Source organism: Hyphopichia burtonii (assembly GCF_001661395.1).
Source record: "Hyphopichia burtonii NRRL Y-1933 unplaced genomic scaffold HYPBUscaffold_8, whole genome shotgun sequence".
Taxonomy (NCBI): Eukaryota; Fungi; Ascomycota; class Pichiomycetes; order Serinales; family Debaryomycetaceae; genus Hyphopichia; species Hyphopichia burtonii.
The window spans coordinates 166,583-189,195 of NW_017963735.1; the positions used below are offsets into that span (position 1 = coordinate 166,583).

General features: G+C 35.6%; 10 protein-coding genes across 10 annotated transcripts; 8 read left to right on the forward strand and 2 right to left on the reverse strand.

The window, feature by feature from the left end:
- The first annotated feature begins 445 nt into the window (after positions 1 to 445).
- On the forward strand, positions 446 to 3,028 carry MSN4 (stress-responsive transcriptional activator). Its single transcript, XM_020223134.1, has one exon. It carries the CDS (start codon positions 892 to 894, stop codon positions 2,542 to 2,544), a length of 1,653 nt encoding a protein of 550 aa, XP_020074169.1. The 5' UTR covers positions 446 to 891; the 3' UTR covers positions 2,545 to 3,028.
- A 40-nt stretch (positions 3,029 to 3,068) lies between these two features.
- HYPBUDRAFT_229988 (uncharacterized protein) lies at positions 3,069 to 5,702 on the forward strand. Its single transcript, XM_020223135.1, has 2 exons — positions 3,069 to 4,435; positions 5,370 to 5,702. Exons 1-2 carry the CDS (start codon positions 3,180 to 3,182, stop codon positions 5,437 to 5,439), a joined length of 1,326 nt encoding a protein of 441 aa, XP_020074170.1. The 5' UTR covers positions 3,069 to 3,179; the 3' UTR covers positions 5,440 to 5,702.
- A 214-nt stretch (positions 5,703 to 5,916) lies between these two features.
- Positions 5,917 to 6,447, forward strand: HYPBUDRAFT_114323 (uncharacterized protein; the record flags this gene model as incomplete). The annotated part of the gene is made up of 1 exon (XM_020219035.1): positions 5,917 to 6,447. The coding sequence occupies one exon, from the start codon at positions 5,917 to 5,919 to the stop codon at positions 6,445 to 6,447; it is 531 nt and encodes a 176-aa protein (XP_020074171.1).
- Positions 6,448 to 6,809: 362 nt separating this feature from the next.
- Positions 6,810 to 7,169, forward strand: CSE4 (centromeric DNA-binding histone H3-like protein; the record flags this gene model as incomplete). Its single annotated transcript, XM_020223869.1, has 1 exon — positions 6,810 to 7,169. A coding segment is annotated over one exon (360 nt), but the record flags the coding sequence as incomplete, so codon positions are not given.
- Positions 7,170 to 7,769: 600 nt separating this feature from the next.
- On the forward strand, positions 7,770 to 9,759 carry HYPBUDRAFT_153990 (uncharacterized protein). Its single transcript, XM_020221839.1, has one exon. It carries the CDS (start codon positions 7,911 to 7,913, stop codon positions 9,630 to 9,632), a length of 1,722 nt encoding a protein of 573 aa, XP_020074173.1. The 5' UTR covers positions 7,770 to 7,910; the 3' UTR covers positions 9,633 to 9,759.
- Positions 9,760 to 9,948: 189 nt separating this feature from the next.
- ARP9 (Arp9p) lies at positions 9,949 to 11,464 on the forward strand. Its single transcript, XM_020221840.1, has one exon. It carries the CDS (start codon positions 9,981 to 9,983, stop codon positions 11,370 to 11,372), a length of 1,392 nt encoding a protein of 463 aa, XP_020074174.1. The 5' UTR covers positions 9,949 to 9,980; the 3' UTR covers positions 11,373 to 11,464.
- Positions 11,465 to 11,664: 200 nt separating this feature from the next.
- On the forward strand, positions 11,665 to 13,914 carry HYPBUDRAFT_150496 (DNA ligase (ATP); the record flags this gene model as incomplete). Its single annotated transcript, XM_020220277.1, has 1 exon — positions 11,665 to 13,914. One exon carries the CDS (start codon positions 11,665 to 11,667, stop codon positions 13,912 to 13,914), a length of 2,250 nt encoding a protein of 749 aa, XP_020074175.1.
- Positions 13,915 to 14,118: 204 nt separating this feature from the next.
- SCT1 (bifunctional glycerol-3-phosphate/glycerone-phosphate O-acyltransferase) lies at positions 14,119 to 16,931 on the reverse strand (the record flags this gene model as incomplete). Its single annotated transcript, XM_020222394.1, has 3 exons — positions 14,119 to 14,288; positions 14,343 to 16,495; positions 16,693 to 16,931. 3 exons carry the CDS (start codon positions 16,929 to 16,931, stop codon positions 14,119 to 14,121), a joined length of 2,562 nt encoding a protein of 853 aa, XP_020074176.1.
- An 814-nt stretch (positions 16,932 to 17,745) lies between these two features.
- On the forward strand, positions 17,746 to 20,536 carry FOX2 (bifunctional hydroxyacyl-CoA dehydrogenase/enoyl-CoA hydratase). Its single transcript, XM_020221841.1, has one exon. The coding sequence runs from the start codon at positions 17,763 to 17,765 to the stop codon at positions 20,463 to 20,465; it is 2,703 nt and encodes a 900-aa protein (XP_020074177.1). The 5' UTR covers positions 17,746 to 17,762; the 3' UTR covers positions 20,466 to 20,536.
- Positions 20,537 to 20,805: 269 nt separating this feature from the next.
- MIH1 (putative tyrosine protein phosphatase) lies at positions 20,806 to 21,652 on the reverse strand. The gene has a single exon (XM_020221842.1). The coding sequence runs from the start codon at positions 21,568 to 21,570 to the stop codon at positions 20,812 to 20,814; it is 759 nt and encodes a 252-aa protein (XP_020074178.1). The 5' UTR covers positions 21,571 to 21,652; the 3' UTR covers positions 20,806 to 20,811.
- Positions 21,653 to 22,613: the final 961 nt, after the last annotated feature.

The window sequence follows — 22,613 nt, forward strand, 5'->3', positions numbered from 1 at the left end:
CATTTCACATAAACCACTAATATATATTTATCCATACCACCTTCGTAGCACCTTATCGCAGACCCAGAAAGTCATCGGCTGCGAAAAATCGGTGTCTTATTACATTTCGGCCTTCATTCGGCCTTCATTCGCTAAACCTTCTTCTCCTTCCCATATTCACCACCTCCGGCCTCCAGCCAGCTCTTCCTTCGATAAAGATATCTTCTTGTAGAGCTTAGACTCGCCGACATCTGCGACATTTTCTGTTTTCCGGTCAACGCTTCCCCGGAAATCGCTTTATGTAACCACGCATAATCTTATCAATTATCAGCTTGGTCTACCTTCTGTCCATCCCCGTCTCTACCGCGATCGTTATGCTGTCCATACCCATCGCTATGCCCATGCCCTTCCTGGTCTCGCCATACTGGACCCCTGGGGCAGGATCCCCGTCGGCGTACGACTGCGTAGTTGCACAGTAGAATGAGCTTACGAAGCAAGTTTAAATACCGCTTGTTAAGTCAACAACTAGCGAGCATTGATCATTCGTAGTCCACACCCATCCTCATCGCTCTGTATTCCCCTATACACTGGTCTACTGATCCCCCGATATATCATGCCTGCTGGGCCTGCTGTATATGCCATGCCTGCTGGGCCTGCTGTACCTACTCTATGCTGCCGGGAGCTGTGGGTGAACGGGTCTTCCGACTGTGGATAGCCAATGATAAAGAAATGCACCCCATGTTCTAACAAAACAAAAAAAAAAATTAATTTTTTTTTAATTTTTTTGTTTTAAATAAAGAATTGTGCACCCCGTGCCTTGGCTATTATGGGAACATCGATAACGGACATATAACCATCAAACCACTTTTGAGCAGGCCCATACAGTAGTTACTTTTCTTTCTAGTAGTAGCTATGATTCTGAATCATCCACCGATAGACCCAAGTGTATTTAGTTTTATAAACACTTCCAGTAATAACTCCAACTCCAGTACTAATAATTCGAGTGCCAATACTAATATTGATATGGATTTAAATGACTTAGCTTGGAATAATGTTAATGTACCACCACCGGTATCATCGACCACGGTTAACTCTGACTCACTCAATTTGAATGGAGAGATTTTTTTCAACCAGAATAATCAACTAACCAATGCCGATATTGATGCTTTAACTGCAGATTTGAATTCATCAAGTAGCTCTACTTCTTTACCAAATACTTACCTGGATTTAAATACTTCGATTACTACTCCGGAATTTCCTTCTCCCAATAAAATGTCCTACCATTATGCTTATAATGAACGACCAAATATCCGTCATAGTCATTCTTCTTCGTTCAGTTTACCTATTGATCAATTGAATCTACTTACTTTAAAACCTTTCCTGTCTTATTCTTCTAAATCGCCATCTCCAGATGAACAACCACAAGCTGATTCAACTCCGGCCAGACCAACAAAGGCTACTAATCATCGCCAATCAAAAAGTCAAGATTTTGATTTTTCAAATGCTACAATTAACCCCCGGCAATTATTCACGGAATCAATTCCAGAATTAGAATCTTCCAAAACAAATAATGAGATTCTTCCTCAATCAATTGCCATCAATTCTAATTCCGGAGGGTACGTCTTGCCTTCTTCCGTGTCGTCCCCCTCTTTATCTACTTTATTTAAACAAGTGAATAAACCCGCACCTCCCATAACAAGTAATCGTCCCAGTGGTAAATCAAGATCGATTTCTTTGAGTTCGGGAGTTAATCAGCAGCCCAACCCCCACGATGAAAAATTCGATTTTGTTATGAATGATGAATGTTTTAATGCCATTTCTTATTGGTTAAATAATACTTCTGAAGTTGTTAATAAAGAAGAAATCCCACCAATTCAACAAGAAGAACTGCTGGCAGAAATCTTAACTAATCCAACTGGAATGGTGAAGAATTCTCAATTCAAACGTCGTAATTCAATTCAAGTTTTATCTCAACCAATTCAACAATCTTTAGATTATGATATTAATAATTCAATCACCTATAATTCTGCTGGTCAGAAAAGAAAACGTAGAAAATCTTTCAATTATGAAATGATGGTTCCTCCTCCTTTAATTCATCGTGGTTCTTCAACAACAAATACTCCTTTGAGTAGTGCCAATTCAACAACTTCTTTATCTTCTTTATTACCAAATTCCCCAAATAAAGATGTTCATTGGTCAAATTCTCCTTCTATTCTACAAAATCAAAAATTCGACCATATTCCAACGTCTTTAACCGAAAATATCAAAGAAGAACAAGAAGTTAAACATGATGATGATGATGATAGTCCAAAACCTTTCCCCTGTGCTGATTGTACTAAAGTGTTCAAAAGAAGTGAACATTTAAAAAGACATATAAGATCAGTCCATTCGAATATTAGACCTTTCCACTGTAAATACTGTGAGAAAAAATTCTCCAGATCAGATAATTTGGCTCAACATTTGAAAACTCATTATAAAACTGATGAATTCGGTAATACTACAATTATTTATGGCAATCCCAATATCAATGGCCGTGGTGGAAGAAGAAAATCAAAACCTACTTGAATTTGTTTTCTTTTCAATTTTTTTTTTTTTCTCTTTATTTCTCTTCTATTTATTCTCTCGATGTTTTGCGTATTCTTTAGGCATTGGTTGTCACCTCTTTATAGTTTCTTCAATATATGGATTATGAATGCTTATACCCTTTGTATTGGTGTTTCCTAATTAGGACTCGCAACAAGCATGGGCGCACGACCCTGGCTGTTTCATGACCCTAATACTACTACTACTACCAATAATACTACTACTACTATACCAATACTACTGCTAAGGCTAATACTAGTACTAGCACTAACACTGGTACTTGGGCTAATAGTGAATACTGGCAAATGAACTCGAGAAAAACGAGAAGTTCAGGTGAAATCTACGAGTCTTCATACTCATTGAATTTTCAGGTTAAAATTGGCAGTAGAAGATTACATGACAGTAGAATCCTCGTATTTCACTTGGTCATTGAACAAACAGTATTTTGTAACTCATGAATATTGTTCTTTTACCGTTTTAAAATTATCTCCATGTAGAATTCCACCCTTTGCTCACTTAATTTAGAAATATCAATTTCATTTTTGGGCCATTTTTTCTCCCTCTATTTTGCTACTTCTTCTTCTACTACTTCTCTTCTTTAATCTATTGGGTTAAGAATGTCTCGTTCTATCTATCAAAGCAATGGTAAGCCATTGTCTCAGCAGGCAATCTATCAACAAAAATTAAAACAAGGTATCTTCAATTCTCCGGGAGCTCCCTCGGTAGGGGTTAATTCTCTGGCTTCGGATACTGCAGCTTTATTGGCAGCTTCTGCTGACTTGAATGTTAAACCTTCTTATGAACGAACCGTGGCTCCAGAGGCTCATGTTGCTGCTTTGGCAGCTAAAAAGGATACAATCAGCTCTTGGTCGAGAGAAAACCATGATCCTTGGGCAACTTCTGCTGCTTCTTCAGTTAAACCAGCTGGCTCGTTAACTTCTGAATCTTCTTATATTGCGGATTCTTCTTCGGTTAAGCATGGGGTTCCGGCCTATAGTAATGATGCTGTTTTCAAAATGGCCAGTGCTAATTCTACTTCCACGATGACTTCAAGAACTACTCCAGAAAAATTGGCCTCAAAACACGGTTTAGTTAGTAAAAATAAAAAGAATAACTCTTTTGATATCAATAAAATCAATCAGCTCGCTAATAAGAACTCTGCCAAATCAATTCATTCTAGGTTTAACCCTGATTTAGACTATCGTCATGGTATTAAACATCAACAAATTCATCCAACTGAATATTTAGATGTAAGTGAAGAAAAATTAGCTGCTGAATCGGCTGCTGCTTCTTTGAAACATGGTGGAGGTTATACTAATCTGGTCTCCTCTCAACCAAGACTGAAAACTTTCACCGCTGCTCAAGTTGTCGATGCTACTTTATTGGCTGCTGCTAGTGCAAAAGCAAATGATCGTTTAAAATCAATCAATTCAACTACTCCTGCTGATTTTAAAAATCAAGCTCATCAATATGCAAAAGCTTTAACCATTGCTCAAAAAAACTCTGAAGAACGTATTAAAAATCAAAACGCTGGTATGATAAATTTAGGTGGTGGATTATCGATGCCTCAAAGTAAATTGGATGAATTAGCTACTTTAATTGTTGGTCCTGTTCTTTCGGATATCGATAATAAGGCTAAATTACAAAGAGAAACCGATTTAATCACTAAAGCTAAACACGAAGAATTAACTAAACAACATCAAAAGGCAAAAGAAGAAGAAATTGCTGCTAAAAATAAAGAAAAAGCTGATATTGCTCAAGCTAAACGAGAAAGAATTGATGCAAATGAAGTTAAAAAGAAGGAAGAAGATGGGAAATATGTTGAATATCAAACCACCCGTAATACAGAAGTTGAAAATAAACAACAAGAATTTGAAGAATTAAAAGCAAAATACGCTCAAGAAAAAGATGATTTATTGAATGAAAAACAAGATGCTTTAAATAAAATTGAATCTGAAGAAACTGAATTAATTAATAATCGTAAATCTGAATTGGACGATTTACAAAAGGAGAAAGATGAAATTTTAAAACCAATTTTAGCTGAGTTGGAAGAAGAAACCACTAAATTAAATAATTTAACTGATGCTAAAAATGAATTAACTAATGAAGTTAATTCTGCAGAAACTTTAAATAAAGAATATACCACCAAATTATCTGATTTAGAAAATCAATTAAAACAATCAATCGCTGATATCGAACAATACACTGTTGATTTGGAAAACTCTAATAAAAAACATGATGAAACTTCAAAAGAAGTTGATGAATTACATCAACGTTCAATTGATGAATTAGCTAAACATGAAGAATCACACAAAGCTTTAGATTCAGAAATTGAAACTAAAACTAAAACAAAAGATGACCATTTGAAGAATAAGGCTGATAAAAAGCAAGAAATTTTATCTCATCTCGATGATCGTGTTAAAGAAGAACATCAAATCAATAAAGAATTACCGGATCATTTAAAGAAAACAATTGATGAAGATAAATTAAGAGATACCGGATCTCTTTTCACAATCGAAGAACCTTCAGTTAAAAATTTATCAATTTTAGATGCTGAAACAAAACGTGCTGAGCATATTGATACTAAATCAGATATTGCCTTTGCAGTTCATGGTAATTCAACTCCATCAAATAAAAATTCAAATCAAACTAAAGCTAGAACTGGTGAACATTCTTCCACTGATCAAGAAACTAAAAAATTAAAACTGGAACCTGCTTTAACTAGTTCTCCACCTTCTGCTTCTCCTAAAAAGAGATCTATTCGTAATAAAATTACTGGTTTTTTCGGTTCTCCAAAATCAAGTCCAACAAAGTCAAAATTTGATGAGCTGCCTAAAAAACAACCTGCACCAACTAAAACCAATACTGGTGGAGTAACCAGTGAAAATGAAAGTAAAGATCGTTCAAACCTGGAAGTAAGCAATGGAGAATTCGATGATGAAATCTCAATTGATGAAGATAAAAACAAAGGTGGAGTTTTCAAAGAAGAAATTTAATTAATCCTGTTTTCTACTTTTTCATTTTCCTGTATTATTCATTTATTTTCAATTCATATCTGTTCTTTTCCACCTTTTCTTTTTTTTTTTTGACTGTGTTTTTCTCCCTACGACTTTATATCGATGTTTAATCAGACCTATTAACAATTTGTTTTAATTTACTGTGATTCGAAAAACTTGTATTTGATGTACGTCTTTAAATTATATTAGTGTAGTAATTTTGCGACTGAAAATTTCAACTGAAAATTTAGACTTGACCCATCACTCTTTTACATTCTGGTCTAAACATTTATCGATATATATTCCCCGTTGGGTATACCTGTTCTCTCTTGATTATAGATATACCATGGCTCTTACCATGCCTCAGCCTGCTGAAGTAGCTGAACCAAATGCTGCTAATAGGCTATTGAGAAAGTTCAACTTCAAGTTAGCATACGCTTCCGAAGAATACAAAACTCGTCGTAAACAGCAAATGGTGCTATTTATGACTTCGGCTGCTATGACCATCTTTGCTGCAAGATTTGCTTATAAGTCCACCATAACCAGACAATACGTACCTACTTTATTCCAAGGGAACCATTCTCCACCTTTAAGTTACAATTTCACAACCGACGCTGCAGTGGCCGTGGGCACCGGTACCTTATTATGTGGGAGTGTCAGCAGCATGATGATATTCGGCAGTTGTTGGATCATGGATGTGTCAAACTTCAAAGAATTCGGTTGGAGGATGAAATCGATACTAGGAGGATGGGAAAAACAGAAAGAATTAGCAGCCATGCCCATGGACGAAGAAAGTGCCATGATCCAAGACGGGTTGAATGACATTTTAGAAGGCAAATATGACGATTTGGACGAGTTAAGCAATGATTTGGATACACCTGATAAATAACCTATATAACCTCTGTATATGAATGAAACCCTCCGTACACCAGGAAGTGCACCCGTGCACCGAGTAACTTGAGATGGCTGGAGAAAAAAAGCCAATTTAACCCTTTAGGGAATAAACGAATATAGCAGTTGATATAATTTATAAACAAGTAGAGAACCTTTAGATCCACAAGTTCTTTGAGGGAAACCGAACAATTGAGTATGGCCAGGATATCAGCACCATCGAGTAACAGACAACGACCCTCGTCGTCGTCCGCATTGAGAAGACACCAGGAATTACAAGAACAAGCCAGATTGGGAGGATCACCTTCAAGTGGTCGAAGTTCAGAAAGCAGAGATCGAGTTACAAGTATACGAGAAACGGGACTATATCGAAATCAACCCGGAGATCCACCAGCTACAACGTCAAGTAGTCGAACCATACAAAAAAGAAGATATCGACCAGGTACTAAAGCATTAAGAGAAATTAGACAATTTCAAAAACTGGGAGATTTATTAATTAGAAAATTGCCCTTTGCAAGATTAGTGAAGGAAGTAGCAGAAAATTTCATTGGAACCGATTATGGTATAAGATGGCAGCTGAATGCGGTTTTGGCCTTACAAGAAGCTTGTGAAGCCTTCTTGGTTCATTTATTAGAAGATACTAATTTATGTGCAATCCATGCCAAAAGAGTTACTATAATGCAAAAAGATATTCAATTGGCTAGAAGAATTAGAGGCCAATTGTAAAAATGTGTCACACATTCCCGGAATTGTATATTGTATTGTATTCTTATCTTTGTATATTAATATAGCTTAATGTAATCGTTTATGTAATACTTTATGTAATTAAGAGACTCAGTGGACAATCCAACGCGTTTCTTGATATGGGCTTCAAATATTATCCTCCAAATAAAGAAATTCAAACAGCCAGCCTCTTGAAATGGTGCTACAAAGTATTCACTCACATGGCACAAATGTCAATCCAGCTCGATGACATTTAGATCAAGTACAAAACTGGCCATCAGGTTCCTTATCGACGAATCAGTGGGTTTCCCTCGACTGCGTTTCGGAGCTAAATAATTAGCATATGCTAAACCAGATGCATTCTACTAAAGCAACTGTTTCTCAATGCTAATGGGTAACACCCCAAGGGTGGGGAGGACGATATTGTCATTTTTAAAACAAACTACAGAACAATACCTTAGTTTGCAAAAAAAAAAAATATCCAGTTTGGCTAAGTTAGCCTTTATTATATTCCTTTACACTGGCCCCTATATTTCTTTGTTTCAAAATCTACCTATTTATGTATATCTTGTTCCTCTGTATTTAGTAACCCTCGCTCCTTGGATTATGCCAATGACCTGCCTCATTTTAATTTTTCATTTTGATCCTTTGACTCTTTAATTCTATATATATATAACCAGTTTTCTTTTCATGCCTTTTGACTAAACTCTCTTCTTTCCCAATTCTTTTCTTTCTGTTATGTCTGCCACAGTAACTTCGGGTTCCCGTACTGGTCCCTCAGGTAAGAGGAAAGTCGTATACAGACAGGATCCTGATGGGGTTTTCCGAATGAAAAAGGAATTCACCGATGCTACCTCTATAGCTTCTTCTTCTCATAAACCTGAGCAGAATCAGTCTGGTCTTGAAGCTTTAAATAATGATAAGGATGATTTGATTGACTTATCTTATAAGTTTGTACCGGTTCCTAAACCCGCACCGGCCCCTGCCCCTGCCCCTGCGGACCCAGCACCAGAGCCAGCAGCCCACCGGGCGGTTTCCCCCTGCTCGCCAGGCCCGGTCGCGCCAGCGGCGGTCGACCCGACTCGCCCCAGCTCGGCGGGCTCCAGCGAACGCGAGCCTGGAGCCAAGTTGCCTAATCAGGAGACCGAGTCCCATCATCGCCCCAAGACCAAAAAGAACAAATCCAAAACAAAGCATAAACCCAAATCAACCAAACGTCATTCATCATCGACTTCAGTTGAAACCCAGCAGGCATTAGAGCCTCCTCCTACCATCACTCCCGAATCCGAAGCTGAGTTTGCTCATAAGTTGGCTGAAGCTCTTGAATCTGCTACCGAATCAGACTTGGAATCAGATTTTGAAAAAAATCTCCCCGAAGTTCAACCAGAAATTATTGTTAACCCTACTTTTTGGAATCGTTTGAGACTGAAAATGCCTGCCAATAGATTCGATCCTCCTAAATCTTTATCTGATCAACGTATCATCAGTTATGGTCTTGGGATTCTTTCTGCATTTATACTTCAACGTCTTTCTCCTATTTTGGGACATTATGCCCTTATTTTATTTGATCTTTTGAAGATTATGATTCTTCTGGGGATAGTGGTTGGTGGTGTTTGTTGGTACGCTGGTCTTATCAAGTTATCTGATAATGTTTACATTAGTAATTTCATGGATAAGGTCCGGGCTAAAATTAATGGAGAATCTCCAAAACAGAAGGAAGCACCTGCAAGTGACTTGATGGAATATGACAGTGATGAGGAATCAGACGTTTCCTGGCCCGGTGCCAGCGATGACGACGACGACAGCGAAGAAGAAGAAATTGAAGAACAACCGGTTGCAAAACCAATTGTTGAACCCAAACCAGTGGCTCCTTCTAATATTTCACTTCCTCCTCCAACTGCTTCCTCCTCTGCAGCATCAACCGTCCCACCACCTTCTCCTCCTAAATCGAAAAGGAGAGAATCACTCACTAGGGTAACTCCATTCGTGGCTCCTCCGCTTCATCATCGTGCAAATACAACTCAACCCAATTCAACGAAGACCAACTTTCCTCAATTGAACCGTAACCACACCACCGAAGCTTATCAACGTCGCCACTCTAAAACTGAACCTCCTCGTCGTGATCTGGCCCATAGTCTGGAACTGGGTGGTCGCCCAGCTGGCAGACGTCGTACTGGTAGTCACTCTCCAGTTAGACGTACTTCTCCTCATAAAAAATTACCTCCCCAACCAGAAGATTTACCCTTGGTTAATGAAATTAAGTTATATAGAGATGACCACTCTTTAGATGGTCTTGGAGTAAGCTACGAGGACGATGACTTTGATACTGCTTTGAACTACAACAACGACTTACATTCAAACCGTCACGTAAACAGGCTGAACAGTACCATGAGCAAGAAATCAGTCTTGGGTACTAGAGCCAACTATGAAACTTTTTTGGCTAATGCCGGTTCTGACTGATGTTTTGATACTTGGATTTTGCATAAACTCTTATATCCTTTCTTATCTGTATAGCATTCTATTTTTTTTTCATTCATTTCTTCTACTTTGCATTATGGCATTTATCTCTAATAGTCTATGAATATATAACGTCAATGGTGTTACAATTGCCTAAGTATCTTCTAAATATCTTCTAAGTATCTTCTAAGTATCTTCTAAGTATCTTCTAAGTAAGACCTTAATTGGTCGTGTCCGTTTTCCAACTTTTGTCAGAGCCAAAAAAAAATTTAGACGTTTTTCAAAACATATAAACTCTGGTGTTGCACAAAGATTATCCTTATAACCCAACTTTCCCCATATTAGCACATCATGCCTTTATATAGAGACGATAGCTTTCTTGTTGTGCATCCAGGATCTCAAAATACGATATTTTCGTTTGGATTACTGGACTCATTGAGTCCTCCTCAATATAAAATTCCATCCGTGGTGTATAAAAATACTTCTACTAACGAATATCGATCCAAAAGGGAAGAAAATGAATCCACATTGATAGAGATACACCCCATCAAGGGCTCTAGGATTGTTGATCTTGATGCATTCAATCATTTACTCAAAATAATATTACAAAGTGTTATCAGTAATAATCCAATAATTACAATTAATCAAATTCCTTTATTATTAGTAACCCCAAGTTTGAAATGGTCACGTTTTGATGTCGAGCATGTTACTAAATACGTTTTTGAATCGTTGGAATTCACCGCTTTCAATATTCTTGATTTATCAATTGCATCTACATTTGCAATTGGTGCTTCAACCAATTCTTTGGTTGTTAATGTAGGACATGAATCAACTCAAGTTGTTCCAGTTTTGGGATACCAGCTGGTAAAGTTTGCTTCTAAATACTTGGAAAACGTCGGTGGGATAACCATAGATGGAGAATTGAAAAGATTATTACCTCATTTGAATGAGGGTCAAATTAATGCCCTTAAAACTTCAAATATTTATGAAGTATTAAATGACACTGAAGGGTCTTTCTACTCTTTTGATGCTTTGAATACTGAAAAAAATGATGAAGATTTCGATGTTGCCTCGTACGTTGCCAAAGAAGAAGGTGGAGAAAGCCAAATGGATATTGATGAAAAGAAAGAAGAAGAAGAATCAAAACCTAATTCTGAACTAGAAAAAAACTATTTCTTAGATCCAGTTTCTAATGAAAAAATTTATATCGGTAAAGAAAGGTTCCAAGGTACTTCTAAATTGGTTTCTCAAATTGTAACTGCCATTCATAAAACTTTAACTGCTATCCCGGATTTAGAGAAAAGACAAGACTGTTATGAAAATTTAATTTTTGTTGGTTCAACTTTCAATATTCCAGGTTTAAAAAGGGCAATCATCACTAAGCTTATTGAAAATCACTTAATAAAACCTCCTAGTGATGCTTCTAAAACTAGTGATGAAGATAAAGTTAATTCGGCAATTGCTGCTTATCAACAATCTGATGATCCTTATGCTGCTAATGATAATGTCGCTCTTAATCAAGTTCCTACAACCATTAAGGCAGTCAAATACCCCGATTATTTCCCTGAATGGAAGAAACCAAAAGAAACAAATGGCTCTTGGAATGATGTCTACTTCCTTGGTGGCCAAATTTACTCTAAACAAATTTTTGGTGCTAACTCGAATCATGGAGGTGATTCTTTCCTCGACGCGGACATTTATGAAGACAGAGGCCCTCAAGCTATATGGGATGTAGCTCTTTAGTCCCTCTTACCCTTTCAATGTATAATTCTGTATTATTTAGAGCTAAACCTAATTTCAATATATCAATTGCAAAATTACTTTGCAAGACGCGTATTTCGATTTTTTTGATTTTTTTTTTTTTTTTGTTAGCGAAAATGAAACTCTTTCGCATCACTGAAGTTTGGTAAATGATAACCAATTCTACTTTAACAGAAGCTTTTCAGCTCATCTTATGTTGATAAGACAAACGTTGAGATCGTTAGTAAAGACAAAGTATCATCAGCTATCACCCACGTCTAGAATACCCTGCATCATGGCTCCGAAACAACAGCAATCCATAAACCTGTTTTTCACGTCTTCAAGAAATACGGCTAAGAAGGCCGTAGAGTCAGAACCTAGAAAAAGAGACCCTTCCCCAGTTAAAAATCAAACTAAGAAACAAAAGACTGAAAACGGAATACTGATATCCAGCTTGATCGGCAAACAGAAGGATGGAGAAACCAAAGCTAGTTCTCAGGAAGACTCCAAAGCTGAATCACATTCCCCCAAAGAATCTTCCAAAGATTCCGTGGAGCCAACTACAGATCCAAGCGAAGCTAGTGACGATGGATACCAAAGTGATGCAGATAAGGAAAAGGAATTGCTGGATGCATCGAAGTTGATCAAGTTGACTGAAGATCAAAAGCCAAGTACTCCTAAAAAAATAACTGCTAAGATCCCATATGCTTCCTTAGCGGAGGTTTTTGAAAATGTCGAAAAAGAATCGTCTAGATTGAAAATCACTGCCATAGTTTCCCTGTTTTTCTTGGATATTCTACAAAACTCTACTGTTGATAACTTGGTAAGGGTTGTTTATTTATTCATTAATAGACTTGGTCCTGACTATGAACCAGATTTGGAATTGGGTTTGGGAGAAACATTATTGATAAAAGCAATTAGTGAAGGGTATGGTAGACAATCTAGTCAGATTAAAAAGGATTTGCAGGAGTATGGTGATTTGGGTTTAGTTGCTCAAAAATCAAGATCTGGTCAAAGAACTATGTTTAAACCGGCACCTTTAGAGATTGAAGGAGTTTTCGATAATTTAACAAAGATTGCAAAATCCACTGGTAAAGATTCCCAATCCAAGAAAATTTCCATCATCAATAAGATGTTAACTGCTTGTGATTCGAAAAGTAGTGAGGCAAAATTTTTAATTAGATCACTCGAAGGTAAGTTAAGAATTGGTTTAGCTGAAAAAACCGTATTGATTGCTTTGGCTCAAGCATTTGTCAAATATGAAAATCCAAAGATATCGGCCGAAAAATTAGCTCAAGCTGAAGATATAATTCGTGAAGCATTTTGTCAAGTTCCAAATTATGAAATCGTTATTAGACATGCCTACACTCATGGCATCTTTAACGTTTTAGATCATTGTCAATTACAACCAGGTGTTCCTTTAAAACCCATGTTAGCAAAACCTACCAAATCAATTAGTGAAGTTTTAGATCGTTTTCAAGGAGAAGAATTCACTTGTGAATATAAATATGATGGAGAAAGAGCTCAAGTGCATTTATTATCAACCGGTGAAGTTAAAATATATTCTCGTAATTCTGAAGATATGTCTCAAAGGTACCCAGATCTCATTTCTATTATCAAGGACTTTTTACGTGAAAATGTAAATGATACTCAGACTGTAAATCCTCACTCAATGATCTTAGATTGTGAAGCGGTTGCTTGGGATAGAAATACTAATAAGATTTTACCTTTTCAAGTTTTATCGACAAGAAAACGTAAAGGCGTGGAAGAAAAAGATATAACAGTTCATATTTGTTTATTTGCATTTGATATGTTATATTTTAATGACCAGCCTTTAATAACTAAATCACTCAAAGAACGGCGTGATCTTATGTTTGAAAATTTAAAACCTATAGAAGGAAAATTTCAATTTGCAACTGCTAAAAATTCATCAAACTTGGATGAATTACAAACTTTCTTAGACCAGTCGGTGAAGGATAGTTGTGAAGGTTTAATGGTCAAAATGTTGAATGGTGGTGATTCATTTTATGAACCTTCGAAGCGTTCAAGAAATTGGTTAAAATTAAAGAAAGATTATTTGGCAGGGGTAGGAGATTCATTGGATTTGGTGGTTATTGGAGGTTATATGGGTAAAGGTAAGAGAACAGGTACTTATGGAGGGTTCTTACTAGCTTCTTATAATGAAGATACAGGAGATTATGAAACTACTTGTAAAATCGGAACTGGATTCTCGGATGAGGATTTACTTTCCATTTATAATAAATTAAAATCAACCGAAATTTCAAAACCAAAGTCATTTTACATTCATGATACTAGTTCCACTAACTTACCAGATGTTTGGTTTGAGCCTTCGATGATTTTCGAGGTTCTAACTGCTGATTTATCATTAAGTCCCGTTTATAAAGCTGCTCATCAAGTTTATGGTAAAGGTATTTCTCTTCGATTTCCAAGATTTATAAGAATAAGGGATGATAAAAGCATTGAAGATGCCACTTCTTCAACCCAAGTTTCAGAATTTTACGAGAGACAAGCTAATCTCAATTAATTTATAGCTACATTATATAGAAATAATAATAAAAATAATAAGTATTAAAAATTAATCAAATTAAATAAATGTAATAAATGCATAGATTATGAATACAGCATTGATTTCGATGAATTGAATTGAATAAACAACAAAGTTGTTTTTTTTAATTATGCATGAATTAAAAAGAAAAGCAAACTAAAATAAGTGAATCAAATGCAAGGATCAAGTCACTTTATCTCTTCCTTCTCTTACTCTTCTTTTAATTTTATCACTTAATTTAGATTTAATGGAAGATGATGGTTTCTCAGAATATGAATTTTCATTATCAAGTTTATTGGTGAAATTCAATTCGATTTGAGAATCATCTCTAAGTAAATTAGGCTTGGAAAAATCTAAAGAGTCATTAGTATTATTAGAAGAAGAGGTTGGAGGTGACTTTAAAGGACTTGATTGCTGTTTGTTAGCCGATTTAAAATTGAAATCATCAGCAATTGAAGAGGAAGATTGCATTACTGAAGATAATTGAGAATCAACTTGAATATTTGGATTTTTAGCATTTTTATGCAAATGATAATCAGAAAACATTGGAATGTTAGTTAATGAATTATCAGAATTCATTAAGGAAACACCATCAGAAACTGAAGAAGAACGTTTACTTAAAGATAATTCACTATCTGAAGGAGTATTAATAGAAGTTTCAGAACTATTTTTATCTTGTTTAGCTTTTAACTTAGCAGCTTTACGTTTAGCTAATCTTCTGTTTCTCAATTCTTGGGTTTTCATTTCTTCTTCCTCGTCACTATCAACATAATGAACATCATCAGAAATTCTCAAATTGTTCTTCATTTCCCAAAGATTGAAATCATTTGGAAATAATTCTGGACCAAAAGTATTAACTAATTCGGTAATTTCTTCACTTAATTCATTTCTTTGTTTTTTCAATTCTCTAATTGAACTACCAGAGATTAAAGAAAGATATAAAGGTCTGATTGATTTAAATAAATCCATTCCTTGTTCACCAGTTATTAAAGCAGCATAAGTAACTAAAACCCCACACATATATAAGGTCAACCAACTACCAATATAACTTGAGGAATTTGAAAATATTTTATAATGATAACAATACCAAGTACCAATAGTTGCATAAAAACTATAAACTAAAGGAGCGATAACCATACCAATTAAAATTTTCCAAGTAGCAACAACATCGTTAGCTTTAATTTTAACTGTTGAATTAGCCAAAGCTAATTTAGCCTTTTTAGAAGAAATTATTTTAGCACTAATGAAAACTGGACTAAATAAAGTAGCACCTGGTAAAGATAAAATGAAGAAAAAAATTAATTTTAAAAGTCTGAATAAAAAGATTGGTAAAGTTCTTAATTTATTTGATTCATTACAGTCTTCAACGTGGTGATCTGGTAAATATAATTGTTTTAAATTATTATTATAATTTAAAATTTTTTCTTTAATTTCTTGAACTTTAGGTTGATTTTTAAAAGTTTGGTAACCCAAAACCAATCTTCTATTCATTTCCACAACCAAGGGTAATGGTAAATATTGAGCAAAATTTCCAGCGTATAATCTACGAGCAGCTTGAATCACCATCAAAGTATCATAATCTTCACAAGTGACAGTGACTGCTTTTAAACCAGTGGTAACGAGATCCAATAATTCTTTAACTGATTCACGATTAGTTTCAGGATTAGCATATTTTTTAACCAAATCTTTTGGAATTTCAATGGGATGGCCAAATTCCACAACAGCTCTTGAACGGAATTTATGAGCATTGAAATAATTCATACCACAAGGAACAATTTTCACATTACAATTAGGATCGTTATTCATAGCACCCAAAGCCATAACAGCCACCCCGGCTTTTATTGGTAATAAATCGGTACGATCATGAGAACCACCTTCGGGAAAGATACCAATACAATTCCCATTGCTCAAATGATCGAAAACCAATTGATAAACATTGGATTGATCAACTTTATCTGCTTTTTTAAAGGAAGTACCCTTAGTTAATAATTTTTTAATTTGGGGAGTGTTTTTAAATTCTTTACGAATGATTAATTCAGTATCGGATAAGATATCAACAATTTCACTAGCACCTAAAGATTGGGGTAAGGCAATTAAACCTTTTAACATACATTCTGATAAAAACTTAGTGCCCTCACCTTTAACTAGGGTTGGATTTGAATCAAAATCAATAAAGATTTTACCGCTACCTTTAACAAGGCAATCTTGAGCTCTAATAACAGGGATTGATAATTGACATTTTGACAAACTACCAATGAATTTCAAATTATACGATTTGGCGGCGATTAAAAAGGATATTCTACGGCCTGATTCTCTTTTAACCTGATTCATTAAAATGATTGGATCCACAAACTGATTAGCGTGAGGAGCGGCAACAAAGATGACTGGACCGGATCTGGGTAATCTGAAAGCACCTCTTGGTCTAATTTCTCTAAAGAAACAATCAAAAATAATGGTGAATATCCATAAAATAAAGTCGTAAACAATCAAACGATACCATTTGAAAGGTTTGTACGTGAAATCAAGGTTAGCATCGGGATTTGAAGGTGTGGTTTTAAGTCTATGAAGCTCGGCTTGTTTAGCTTCCTCGTTTACTTTATTAGCTTCCTCGTTTACTTTATTAGCTTCCTCATTCACTTTATTGGCTTCCTCATTCACTTTATTAGCTTCCTCATTCAACTTAGCTTCCTCATTCACTTTATTAGCTTCCTCATTCACTTTATTAGCTTCCTCATTCAANTAGCTTCCTCATTCAACTTAGCTTCCTCATTCACTTTATTAGCTTCCTCATTCACTTTATTAGCTTCCTCATTCAACTTAGCTTCCTCATTCACTCTATTAGCCTCATCATTTAACTTAGCTTCCTTATTTAGCTCAGCACTTAATTCGTTCTGATCATTTGTTTGATCGAGCGACGCAACGGGAGTTGGCTGGATAAGATGGACCTCCGGTATGATGTTTTCCTTGGAGAACTCACCCACTTGTTCGGTGATCATTACTGTCGAACCCTGATTACCTAAAAGTATCGAAAGGAGCCTCTTGGGTTTCCCTAACCTTCTTTTTTGGGTTTTGGCTCTTGCAGAGAGCGCACGACTTGACCCTGGCCCTAATTGTTAAAAACCCACCCTTCGGACCTATCGGCGATTTCCCACAATCGATCGGTCACGTGCACGGATCTGTGGTCACGTGCTGCGTCACGTGAAATGAGCACAAAAATTTTACCCGGTGCACGGACCTTTCTTTTCTTACCGAGGACCTCGGATACCTCGAGTCGGCAGTCCGCACGACGACCCTGACACCTTATCCGTTGCTTTATTGTGGACTCGGTTACCGCTGACAGCATACACTTTGAACCTCGGTCCGTGTGCCAGGCGCCAACCGCCAGGCCCAATTCTGCGAGAACAGCACCGTTGGATACCGCCGGCCCGGTGCTACCTGGCCACCACGAATTGAGCTGCCAGACCTGGTGTAGCGCTGGCAAACCTCCGGCAAACCCTGGCGGAAGGAAGAAGAAAGTGTTAAACAAAAGTTGATCCCCGCAAAAACAAAAAAAAAAAATAAAAAAATCATTAAAAAAAATCACCGAAACATCAAAAAACAAAAAAAAAAAAAAAAAATGAGACTTTATTACCGGAAATAACTAAAAAAAAGACGTAAGCTTTAAAAAAGTGATTTTTCACATTAATATTTTAGAGTTAACCCACTGAAATTGATCAATTGCTATAATATAAATACAAAATTAAATCCTTTATTATTTCGGTAAAGGGAGTTTTTCTTTTTCTTTTGATTTTATATTTTTATTAATTATTCTTTTTTAATAAGTAAGTATGTCAGAGATATCATTTAAGGATAAGGTTGTTGTTGTTACCGGAGCCGGAGGAGGGTTAGGTAAGCATTATTGTCTTGAGTATGCTAAGAGAGGAGCCAAGGTTGTTGTTAATGATTTGGGAGGATCCTTGAGTGGTAATGATGATGGAGGATCCAAGGCTGCTGATGTCGTTGTGAATGAAATCAAGTCTAGTGGAGGAATTGCTGTTGCTGATTATAATAATGTTTTGGATGGGGATAAGATTATTGAAACCGCGGTGAAAAATTTCGGTACCGTTCATATTTTGATTAATAACGCTGGGATTTTGAGAGATGCTTCATTCAAGAAGATGAACGAGCGTGATTTCCAATTGGTGCTTGATGTTCATGTGAATGGTGCTTTTAAGGCTACCCAGGCTGCTTGGGAGCATTTCAGAAAACAAGGTTATGGTCGTGTCATAAATACTGCTTCTCCTGCTGGGTTATACGGGAACTTTGGTCAAACCAATTATTCTGCTGCTAAATCTGGTTTGGTTGGTTTTGCTGAAACTTTGGCTAAAGAGGGGGAAAAATATAACATTGTGGTTAATACTATTGCTCCATTGGCTAAATCAAGAATGACTGAATCGGTGTTACCTCCTCCAATTTTGGAACAATTGAGTCCTGCTAAGATTGCTCCTTTGGTTTTATACTTGACTCATGATTCAAATCAAACCACTGGTCAAATTTTTGAAGTTGCCGCTGGGTTCTATGGTCAAATTAGATGGGAACGTTCTGGTGGGGTTTTGTTCAAACCAGATGAATCTTTTACTGCTGAATCGGTTGCCAAAAAATTTGATGAGATTTTGAACTTCGACGATTCTTCCAAACCAGAATTATTAAAGAATCAACATCCTTTTATGTTGAATTTCTACGAAGAATTAACCAAAAACGCTAGACAATTACCTTCAAATGATAATTCAGGGGTTGATCCAGTCACTTTGAAAGACCGTGTCGTTTTAATTACTGGTGCTGGTGCTGGTTTAGGTAGAGCCTATGCTCTCTATTTTGCTAAATATGGGGCTAAGGTTGTTGTTAATGATTTTAAAGATCCTTCTAAAGTTGTTGATGAAATTAAAGCCGCTGGTGGGGAAGCCCATGGTGATACTCATGACGTTGCTAATCAAGCTCAAGAAATTATCGATAACGTTGTTAATAAATACGGTACCATTGATGTCTTGGTTAATAATGCCGGTATCTTGAGAGATCGTTCTTTTGCTAAAATGTCTTGGGATGAATGGAAATTGGTCCAACAAGTTCATTTGAATGGTACCTTTAATTTAACCAGATTGGCCTGGCCTCACTTCTTGAAGAATAATTACGGTAGAGTGGTTAACATCACTTCTACTTCTGGTATTTATGGTAACTTCGGTCAAGCCAATTATTCCACCGCTAAATGTGCCATTTTGGGTCTTTCAAAAACTATTGCCCTTGAAGGTGCTAAAAATAATATTAAAGTTAACGTGGTTGCTCCTCATGCTGAAACTGCTATGACTTTAACCGTTTTCAGAGAAGAAGATAAAAACTTGTATCCTCCAGAATTGGTTGCTCCTTTATTGGTTTACTTGGCTTCTGAAAATGTTCCAGTCACTGGTGAATTATTCGAAGCCGGTGGTGGTTGGATTGGTAACACTAGATGGCAAAGAGCTAAAGGTGCTGTTTCCACTGATGAAGTTACCACTCCTGAATTTGTTAAAGATCACTTTAATGATGTCATTGATTTCTCAACTGGTACCGCTAATCCTAAATCAACTACCGAATCTTCAATGGCCATTCTTTCTGCCGTTCAAGGTGATGATGATGACGATGATGAAGATGAAGATGATGACGATGACGATGAAGAAGAAGGTGAAGATCCAGTCTTTACTTATGGTGATAGAGAAGTCATTCTCTATAACTTGGCTGTTGGTGCCACTCACAAAGAATTACCTTACGTTTATGAAAATGATCAAGAATTCCAAGTTGTTCCAACTTTTGGTCACTTGCCAACTTTCAACTCTGTGAAGTCTCAAATGAGTTTTTCAAAATTATTACGTAATTTCAATCCAATGCTTTTATTACACGGTGAACATTACATCAAAATTGAAAAATGGCCTGTTCCAACTGAAGGTTCTATCAAGACTTCTTATCAACCATTAGCCATCACTCAAAAGAAAACTAATACCATCGTTGTTCATGGTTCCAAATCTGTTGATAGTAACACTGGTGAAACTGTCTTTTCAAATGAAGCTACTTTCTTTATTAGAAATTGTGAAGGTGATACTAAACAATATGCCGAACGTAAATCTTTTGCTGTTGCTCAATTCAATGCTCCAAAATCTGATGCAGAATTCACTCAAGATATTAAGATTTCTGAAGACCAAGCTGCCTTGTATAGATTAACTGGTGATCGTAATCCATTACATATTGATCCTGCCTTTGCTGCTGGTGCTAAATTCGACCGTCCTATCTTACATGGTATGTGTACTTACGGTTTATGTGCTAAAGTTTTATTAGATAAATATGGTCCATTTAATGAAATTAAAGCTAGATTCACTGGTATTGTTTTCCCAGGTGAAACTTTGAGAGTTTATGCCTGGAAACAAGGTGATACTGTTATCTTCCAAGCTCATGTTGTTGAAAGAAAAACTATCGCCATTAACAATGCTGCTATTAAATTAATTAGTGATAAAGCTAAGATTTAATTTTGAATGCTTATGATTTTTTATTCAAATGAGTCCTTTTATTTAGTTCGTTTTTATTTTTATGTCCACTGTTCAATTTTCAAATTGTAGATATAAAATTGTAGTGTTGCATGAGGTGTTATCGCTTTGTTCTAACTTTCTTACTTTGTTCTTCTGGTTGCGAAAAATAGGTTTGGTTTTGAACAAAATGTATTAATTACAATATGATTTAACTACAATGTGATTACCGAGTATTATATATTAAATGATGTTCTTGATTGATATTCGTGAAGGGCCAATAGATGCTAAAAGAAATAAATAAAAAATGAAAGAAGAATTTTAAAGATTAAAGAATTGAATACCCCTCTTATTGATCATTTTCAACTTCTTCCTCAACTTCATCAATATCCAAAGATACGAAACTATAGAGGCCTCCTTGAGATCTCTTATGGCCATGATTTATATGGCGGCCAAGAGATTTTGCAAGTCCATAATTACCTCCATACAATGAACTCAGAGATCCACCCCCAGTATTAGAGGTAGAAAATGGTACCGAAAAATCAACTGGAGTATCATTAATTGGATCAATGAGTGATAAAGTATTATTGGAAATAGCTGAATCAATAGTTGATTTGGGAGTGACGGTAGATAATGGTGAACTTATAATGGGTGAAGAATCTGTTAACAGGGCAGTGCTTGGTTTAGTATTGATTCTTTTAAGGCTATGACGAGAGGCTTTTGTTTTGAGTGAAGGATTATTATTAATGGTATTAGAAGGATTTGAACTATTATTAGGAAATTTAAATCCAGAATTAGGCATATTATTTGAATTATGATTAATTTGGGTATTTTGTTTAACACTTGAAATATCATTGAATGGAGAAGTGATTGGTACATTGTTGTTGTTACCATTAAAGGATGAATTTTTCCTTAGATGAGGAGCTTGAGGAACCGGGGCACTTGGTTTTCTCATCATTGGATTTAATAATGAGGTGGATGAAGATTTAGCGGCCATTGAAGGGAAAGGACTAACAGAATTACTTGAATTTCTATTCAAATTGGATGAAAGAGATGATGTCTTTTTATTGCTGAGATTAGATTCAAAAAGTTCTGGGAATTCAATCATTGGAGATGAATAAGAATCAGCTAATGAATCACTTGAAGAAAATGCAGAATATTGATCTGATGAAAAAGATGATGCTGATGAGTTAATGGAAAAAGTTGATGCAGAATTGATATTAGTGCTATTAGATAATGAAGGTCTATGATTGGGTTCTTTACTGTTAAGGGATGATGTTGATCTGAATAAAGCTGAAGGTGGTTGAAAATCATCATCAAAGAAACAAGATGATGAAGACATTTCGAAATTTTTAGAATCTGGAGAAGTGCAAGAATTGAAAATTGATGGAGTTGATACTGTAGAAGATCTTGAAGCTCTATTATCATTAATAGTATTTGAATGTCTATTTTGAACTTTAGTTGAAGATCTATGTCTTTTCAAAATCTTTAAATTTTCAGCATGAGAAGTAACAGTTGTATAAGAATTTGATCTGTTATGAGCAAAAGGTCTATTATTTGATGGTTTACTTGAAATCATGGAAGTACTAATATTAGGAAAATGGTTTTGAGATTTAGCTCTAGTTAATTTAGTTTCCTGTCTAACTTTACCCATTTCTAATTCACAAGTCTTTTGATAATTAATATTTTTCATTTCAATATAACCTCGAGGATAACAATTTGTTTTATATTTATCAAAGAAATTCTTATAACCACCTTCTAAAACAACAATATCAGGATAGGATAAGAAAGGATAATGATCACTATTTAAAATACGATCACATTTTCTTAAGTGAGAAGCCATGGTTGGACCTCTAAATATGCTAAATTCACAATGAAAAATAAGTAATTTTTTCTTATCATTATTAATAGAATTAGTTGAATTTAATTTAGAAGTAATAAATTTTTGTTCTAAATCTTTTTGAGATGAAATATTAAGAGATCCATTTATATGACCACCTTCAAATTCATAATTGAAACGACAATCAATGATAATAAATTCGTCAAATTCATGATTGTATTCACCATTTACAATTTTGAACATTTCATCTTCGTCAATTCTTGGTAATAAATCATTATCAACTTTAAAAGTTTTGATTGAAGTATTAGATA